Raw genomic sequence first — 8,599 nt, 5'->3', positions numbered from 1 at the left:
AGAAAGACGCTCTCCTCTATAAGGGAACTGTTGACATATATATTTTAAAACGCCCGCAAGCAGTGCCCTATGCACTCAGAAGAATTGCACGGGCACTAATGTAACATATATTTAAAAAGAGGGCTGATGTTGTAAGCACACCACGTGGGATTCTTCAACAACTAATGAGGCTTCCGCTTGCAAAACCATTGGGTGCCATCAGGGCCTTGCATCACCGTCTGCCTTGCATGAGTGCCTATCCCCCTCATTGTTTCATTGCAAACTGAAACACCGAACGTATTGCACATGTTACACTGTATTACAATACTGACTTCACTTGCAAGGATCTAATGTCTAAAGGGGCAGCTTTGTTACATTTGCAGACCATGCAAATTACAAAGAGTTTTGCTATATATAATTTACCTGTGCCATATCCACTCTGAATAAACAAAAGTGATTTACTACTAAATATTTATAATGATAATAATAAGGCATGATAATCTCTTTAGGAATATTTCAGTTGTTGTTGTTTTTTTTAATATAATTATTCTTGTCATGTTGTCATATTAGTTAGAGCTTTGGACTGGGGCACCGTGAAGGAGAGACAGCATTTCAAATCTCAGCTGTGCCACTCACTTCCAGTGTGATCCGTGGCTGCAGTGACTGGCATCCAGGATTTTACAAGCACAACAAGGTGGTGCATCTGAAAAGACTCCTGTATTCAAATAACCCCAAAGCTCAAGAGAATTCAAAGCTGTAAACAGATTTAAAACACTGTGATCAACCCAAATACAACCACTGACTGACTTTGAGCCAATGGTCTGCCCAATAATCTCATTCTGTACATTTCTAATGTCAAGAATTTACATTCAGGGCTGGACCTATTGGCTTAGTCCTTGCACAGTTTATATATATATATATATATATATATAGATATATAGAGAGGGAGATATATAGAGAGAGAGAGAGAGAGAGAGAGAGAGAGAGAGAGAGAGAGAGAGAGAGAGAGAGAGAGAGAGAGAGAGAGAGAGAGAGAGATGTTTACTTGTTCTTCTCAAAGCACGTTTTGCACTATTGTATTCTGGATTGAAATAGGAAAACCAAATAATAATAATATTAATAATAATTGTATTCTAGTGTGATATATTAGTAATGTGGTGCTATTAATAATACATTGCTGGTTGTGTGCTGTACATATGTTCTGAAACGTGCTAGTGGGTTTGTAAGAGTCTGATATATAATAAAACATATTTAAGTAAATAGAAAACAATGGTTGTACTGTTTTTTTTTTTGGTTTGTTTGTTTTGTTTTTTTGTCCAAGCTTTCTGTTTTAAAAAAAATAACCATTCACTGGAAAAACAGTCTGTGGGATCCAAAAAACATAAAGTTAGAATATTTCTATAACCAAAATAACTTCTTCATAGACGCGCAAGGTATAGAGTTTCCATGATCACCCATGACACACTTATTTTAAACTTGCACATTATTTCCCAGGATGCCCATGTGTGCCGTGATCACGTTTATATATTTAAGATAAAACACCCAAAGGCGCTTTTGCCATCGTTTCAATTTGTAATCAGCGTTCATTGGTCACAGAAACAAAACTCACTGCGATGCGCAAAACACCGAACAACACCGAATCTGTTTTCATTCTGAAGACGATCAAACCTGACTCGCCCCCTCCTTCCCATTCCTTCGCCCGGTCATTGAAGTGACTGGAGACAACAGACCGAGTGGTAATCGCGTTATTGTTATTTGTAGACAAGGTGCGTCGCTGGCATCCTGTAATTATTAAAATAAATAAATACATAAAAAAAACAGCTATACACACTAGTTGCAAATTATACAGCATTAATGTATATGTGTCAGTGTGTGTGACAAACAAGTGTGTGTATATATAGATTTTTTTTTTCTGTCCTCCAGACCAAAGCAGTCATTTGCAGTCTGACGCAGGTGATAGCAGAGTCACGGGCGCTAATCCGTCACCTGCCGTGCAAGTCACCTGGTCAGGTGTGCCTCCGCGGAGTCAAGCATGGCGCTGTTTGGGTTCTACCGTACACGTTTTTAATTCTTTGAAAGGACCGACATGATTATGGGTCATTCGCAGTAAAACATAGGATATAGTGTAAGACTGAAACCCCGGGCTCAATCTAGCGAATGACACCAAACGTGAAATATATTGCTATATAGAAATATGCGTTGGAAATTAAAATGCGCTATCTTATTTAGATGATCTGGCTTTATTTATTTATTGATCACCTCTAGTGGTTTCTGTGAAGCCTAAGCTTTATCAAAGGGAAATCATCTCGTTATCTGAAGGTGATAAGACTGAAAGATAATCTGACTCTTTATTGGATTGATCACACTGTATTTAAAATCAACTTGTATTTACTTAAAAACAATAATAATGAGCATGAGAACAAGAAGAAGGAGAAGGTGGAGGAGGACGAGGAGGAGAAGGTGGAGAAGAGAAGAAGAATTTATACTTGTTTCCTTAGGTTTCCTCTATTTAAAAAAAACGTTTGTGATAATGAATAAATATTTAAATATACTCCCATATCATACTGTATATCTCATATATTAAATTAAAGTATTCATTCACAGTAGCTGGGTTATTTTTGATTTTTTTTTCTGGTGTAAACTTTGGACTGGAGTAAAAAGTGAATGTATCAAACTAAAAAAAAGAGTTCAAGAGAGTCTCAAACTGCAGGGAGGCTGACCCGTTCACTCCTTCATGCATTCATTCATTCATGCATTCATTTACTCATGCATTCATTTACTCATGCATTCATTTATTCATGCATTCATTTACTCATGTATCCATCTTCTTTTCAAGAAGGACTCACTCAACAGCAAGAGCTATCAGGAAGAATTGCTCAGAAAAGACAAGCCAGGGCAGAGGAAGAGAGGACTTCACTGAAGTCTATTAAACTGAATGCCACAGACAAGTTCAGCAAAGCACCGTTTCACACACAGAGACTTGTAAATGCATACAGTAACCTGCCCGGTGAAGCGCCTTAAAAACAATTCAACGCTAGACCACTTTGTGCTTTAATTAGGCAACTTACATAACTTTTAAAAAGTCTCCTGCGTTTTACCGTGTGTGTCTCCATGTTCCTTTTCTCTTACTATTCTTTAATTAATTGCATGTGTGGTCTATTAAAGTCACCCATTCAATTAGACAATTTGTCTAGTTTTATCATTTTCATTTAAGGCGGTTTGATTTCATATGGACAACAATTCAAAAGCACAGAAGCAATGCGGTGCTCTAATGAGATTGCACACTGCTGTAAATGTGCGCGTGGGTATCTAGCAGTGCTGTAGCGACTCCTAACCCACTCAGTGACATTAATTGCTGTGATCTCCACAGATGCGACTGGATGTTGCTCCGCAGGTGAATATTAGCCCTGTGATTCATGCCTGGGAGGGGTTGAGCTGGGTTTGTTAGGATTCTCCAGACTGTTGCCTACAGGAGTCTGTGCTGGGCAGGTGCCACAGAGATACATTATTATATATTAAAGACCAGCTCTCTGTGGACTGTCTCGTTCATTGTTTGCACGGGTTCCTGTTTCTTCCCTATCTTGTGGTTTGAAATAATAACAACAGCGGCAGCGACGACAAACTTTTTCTTTGTATAGCATTTAGAAACATTCTCTTCAGTCAAGCAGTTCTTTAACAAAACAAGAATCAAATCCTCACCTTCTCCAAAGCGGTTTAAAAATGTAACACGCTGTCAGCTGTGTTAAATCGATCAAAACAGGCTTTAGAAATAAACAGGTTTTATGAGAGCAGGGCTGCTTAATTGGTATCTGTTAGGAAACTGAGAGCACCCGGCGAATTAACCATTTAGGAAACTCAAGCAGGATTGGGTGTGGGGGGGGGGGGGGGGGGGGGGTGGGGGGTGATCAGCGCCGAGCGTATGAAGCCGACAGCAGCCCCCCCCCCCCCCCCCCCCCCCCCCCCCCCCCCCCTGGTAGCACCTAGTGATCAATGATTCACAATTCACTAAGACTACAGCCCCTCCTCTATAATTAACAAGCAGTCTGCAGAACCTAGAGGGCTGTCACTTACCTTCCATTATCATCACATCATAACAGCACTGATCCACCAGCGCAGTTAGCATGTTAGCAGAGAGCAGAGAGCCACACTGTGGCCTAATTGTACACCAGCCAGCCGAGTGGGGGGGCGGGGGGGGGGGGGGGGGGGGGCTGTCTGGGTTTATTTTAAGATGTGTTTGTTATTTACCTGCTCGGCGCCCTCGTCACTGAAATTAAAAGCAGGAAAGCTGTAAGAGTCGGAGCTGAGAGACCACGACGTTGATGGAGAACCCAGAGTAACTGGGCAGAGTCTGAACGGCAACCTACGACCCCGGCAGCGAGCGCCTTAACCGCAGTGCAAAAAGAGACAGGCTCGCCCACCTTCGTGGTCTGAGAGCTTCTTAACGTGGCCTCGTCTCACCGACGGGGACAGAGTCCGCAGCGGCAGTTTATTTTTTCTTCTTTTGAACGTTTGTCTTGGGTTAATCTATAAAGGTGGAAATGAGTGTGCAGCTACACACAGCGAATCACCCAACCACTGCCCCCGCAACAGCACAGTGAAAGCGCTCCCCACCCTTTCTAAAAGGATGTGGAACCGAACAGGCTCTGATTCCTCTGTGTTGCAGTACCCCGCCAGGCCAGCCTACAGCCAGCAGGGCTTCCTTCATGAGGGTGGGGGGTCCCTTAATGAAAAACATCCCCAGTAAACAGACACAAACAGGTACTAAACACAGCCCTTGCTGCAGCATTAGTTAGCCCTCTTATCTCAGTCCTGGGCTCCCTGAGTGAGTCTGTCGTCCCCGTCCCCCCCCTCCCCCCAAACACCTCTGTGATCATTTGTGCATCCCCTCGTCACGCTGCTGCTGCTAGGTCTAGACAAGATAACCCCCTCCCTGTACTGTATTGTATGTGATTGTACTGCATTGAATTGTATTGTATTGTATTGTATGTGATTGTACTGTATTAAATTGTATTGTATTGTATTGTATGTGATTGTACTGTATTGAATTGTATGTGATTGTATAGTTTTGTCTTCTGGCTAAAGTAAATACTGCTGCATTGTTCTGTTTGAACTGTCTGTTTGCATTACAGGGACTTGGCCTGTGTCTTCGTAAGGTAGGTTTTGTCAGAGTTTCCTTCCTTTTTGGACTATAAATGACACAAACACACACACACACACACACGCAGAGGTAGGTCGAGCACACTCACATACACACAAAGACAACTATATAGACAGATCACACACACACCTCACCTGTGCTGCAGGTAAGCCAAACACATGCAAATGAGTTGCTCTCCAGCTCTTGCGAGCAGACAGAGCAAAGTGCCAGACAGGCCTCTTCAAAGGGGGGGGCATGCAAGGTGCTGCCAAAATTCAAAGCGGCCAGTAGCCCCTTTAATTAGTGCGGATTAACACAGCGATCATGAAAGGCCGATTAAAAGAACAGGCTGTGAATTGGGATCAGGAGACCAATACTGCTTCTGTCTGCTGTTACCACTTTGATATCATCAAGTAGCTTGTCTTTCAATTGGGTGCTAAGCTTGTTAATACTGTGTGTGTGCATACATACATACACACATATTTCTCTTGTTACCAACATCAGAAAGTAAATCAATTCATTCAACTGACTGACAGTAAGTTTAGATGAAGTGTTGCTGACATACAAAAAAATAAAATACCCTGTGCCAGAAAATTAAGTGTGATTTAAATGAGATGTTCTGACAAAGATTGACTAAATTAAAGCACCCTCAAGTAAATCAGCCAGATGAATTAATTAATAAAGGATTACTGTCCTACATAGATAGCTGACGTCTAAGCAGCTCAAGGGGAAAGCGAGGACAATTAACAAACAGAAGGCTGAGTTCTATAGTTTGTAAAAATGATGGGGGGAATTATTTATGGCTGAACCTGTGCCAAAATGAATTGGGAAGCGCAAAGAAAGTGAAATCATGCATAACGCATTTGAGACAGAAGGTTCGGCTCTACGGTACAATGCTGTATCCCACAGCACCGGCATGACAAAGCACAGTGAAGCAGAGATGAGCCCTGGGAACGCATCAGCATTGCACAGCACGGTTAAAGGACAAGGTTTATGGGTATTATTGCTCCTGTGCTTGACCGTGCTTTGAAAGCTTCTCTGCTTGATAATTTCACATGTATGTATAGCTATTTGCCATTTTAAACGTAAAAGGAATATTCAGACTGATAGTCTCCCAGTGCAACTATTCAGACAGTAACCACACTGATAAAGTTACACTGAGTTTGGCTTTGATCTTTAATTATAAGTCTCAAGACCATGAATATCTCCATGAATCAGAAGTAAACATTAAAAAGAAAACTGAATTGATTGTCTTCAAAATAAACACATAAATCAAACAGGACCGTTTAAAAAAAAAAAAAAAAAAAAATGTTGCATTGCCAACAATTAAAGGCTTTAAAAAAAAAAAAAAAAAGTGTCTTTAGAAGTTATCTAAAAAATGTAACTTGATTTTCAAATGATTATTCTTTGTAATTTTTCCCCCTTTGTGTGTGTTTTAGTATTGTATTTATTATTATATAACCCACTGCAATAAAATACATAACATTGATATAAATAATTCATGTCATATTTTGTCCGTTGTTATTGGGTATGATTGTAGGGGGGGGTCTCCTGGTTATTCCCTAGGTGGAAAAAAATAAATAAATAAATAATTTGTCAATGCAAACACAATTGGAATCATGCCTGTGCTGGAAATACAATGCAATACAAAAGAGGGGAGTGAGGTTCCAGGTGGGATATAATAGCAGACGGGCTGCAGTGAATTCCAAGGTTGTATATAATTGCCATTTAAATCCTGCAGGGTGTGTTGTGTGCACGACAGCCCTGGTCCTTCACTTGCCTACCTGCTGATCTGGGAGTGGCTGGCTTCTGGCTGCCGTCCTGGGTCGGGGGCTGCAGCCTGGCCTCCTGCTGAGGGTGGCAGGGGAGGAGATGACCAGGAGCCCCTGCACAGAGAGGGTGTCAGGGTGCTTGCTGGGGTACAGGCTCCAGCGGGGCTCCTGTGGCTTTGTGGACCTGAACCCCACACACTGCTCCAAGCAGGCAGAGCCCAAACCGACCAGCCTCCCTCTCTGACCGCCGAGCGAGGCGCTGACTGGGGTACAGGGTGGGGGGGAAGGGAAAGGACCCTCAGAAAACTTTTTTTTTTTTTTTTGCAGTTGCCCCCCCATGCTTTTCCCATGGTTATACTATTTGTTACAATTGTTTACCTTGGTTTGCCATGTTTTGTTTTTTTATATGTTTTACCATACCTTTACAATGCTTACTAATGCTTTATCAGACCGCTCTGTGCTTTACAATGCTTACCAATACTTTACCAGACCTCTCTGTACTTTACAGTGCTTCCCTATGCTTTACCAGACCTATCTGTGCTTTACAGTGCTTCCCTATGCTTTACCAGACCTCTCTGTGCTTTACAATGCTTCCCTATGCTTTACCAGACCTCTCTGTGCTTTACAATGCTTCCCTATGCTTTACCAGACCTCTCTGTGCTTTACAATGCTTCCCTATGCTTTGCCACACCTCTCTGTGCTTTACAATGCTTCCCTATGCTTTACCAGACCTCTCTGTGCTTTACAACGCTTCCCTATGCTTTGCCACGCCTCTCTGTGCTTTACAATGCTTCCCTATGCTTTACCAGACCTCTCTGTGCTTTACAACGCTTCCCTATGCTTTGCCACGCCTCTCTGTGCTTTACAATGCTTGCCTATGCTTTAGCAGATCTTGTTATTCTTTACTGTGCTTGCCTATGCTTCACCATGCTGTCTCTGTGCTTGATTACACTTTGCTATGCTTTTACTATGGGAAGCTTTTATAAGAGCAGTGCACTAACTTGTTCTGGGAATGCGTTGGGCGCTACTGGCTCTCCTCTTCTCCTCAGCCTGCCTGCCAGGCTCCAGCCCCACCTCTGCTCTGTGCCTCAGGGCCCCTGCAGACTCGCTGTACACTGGGGGCTTCGTCTCGTTTTCCAGCAGCTCCCCTGCCACCCCCAGCCCTGGGACCCCCCTCAGCAGCAGCTGCGAGCGGGAGAGGTGCAGACAGACCCCTGGCTCTGGCCCCGCGGGGGCCGTGTCTGCGGGAGAGCTCCCTGGGAGCTGGAGGTGAATCTGGGGGACAGGCTTCCAGGGACCCAGCCCCCCTATGGGACCCAACTGGAAGAGAAACAATGTAATGATTAATTAATTAATTAATTGATTAATTAATTAATTAAATACAATTATAAATGTTTCACTGATGAGACATAAAACCGAGGTCCTGCTGCAGCTGACTCTGCAGTTGTTAATGCGTTGCTCACCCCCTAGTCTCTGCTTAAGTCAACTTGGATAAAAGCATCTGCTAAATGACTAATTAATAATAATAATGAATTATAACATATGCTTACATTTTGACTTGTAACAAAAAACATCAGGTTCTTTAGCATATGAAGCACTGGTGAATAAAAAATAAATAAATTTACGCCATTTACGTCACTCCAAATTTGCCGGCCCTGGATTGCCCCCCCCCCTCACCGTGGCCCCCCCGCTGTTCCTGTGTCCTCGGAGC

At 42.7% G+C, this 8,599-nt stretch overlaps 1 protein-coding gene across 1 annotated transcript in view; it reads right to left on the bottom strand.

Moving 5' to 3' along the window:
- Nucleotides 1-6,468: 6,468 nt before the first annotated feature.
- ttll6 (tubulin tyrosine ligase-like family, member 6) overlaps nt 6,469-8,599 on the bottom strand; it is a 10,541-nt gene continuing 8,410 nt past the window's right edge. Inside the window, exons 11-14 of the mRNA XM_041231419.1 lie at nt 8,566-8,599; nt 7,890-8,208; nt 6,901-7,151; nt 6,469-6,678 (exon numbers count right to left, since the gene is read on the bottom strand). The exon at nt 8,566-8,599 is cut by the window's right edge and continues 221 nt beyond it. Coding sequence (XP_041087353.1) covers nt 6,616-6,678; nt 6,901-7,151; nt 7,890-8,208; nt 8,566-8,599 — 667 coding nt within the window. The 3' untranslated portion in view covers nt 6,469-6,615. The remainder of the gene's footprint in view (nt 6,679-6,900; nt 7,152-7,889; nt 8,209-8,565) is intronic.

Source organism: Polyodon spathula, chromosome 28, assembly GCF_017654505.1.
Source record: "Polyodon spathula isolate WHYD16114869_AA chromosome 28, ASM1765450v1, whole genome shotgun sequence".
Taxonomy (NCBI): Eukaryota; Metazoa; Chordata; class Actinopteri; order Acipenseriformes; family Polyodontidae; genus Polyodon; species Polyodon spathula.
Note: the sequence above shows the minus strand (reverse complement) of the source record. Positions and strands in the feature narration are given on the sequence as shown.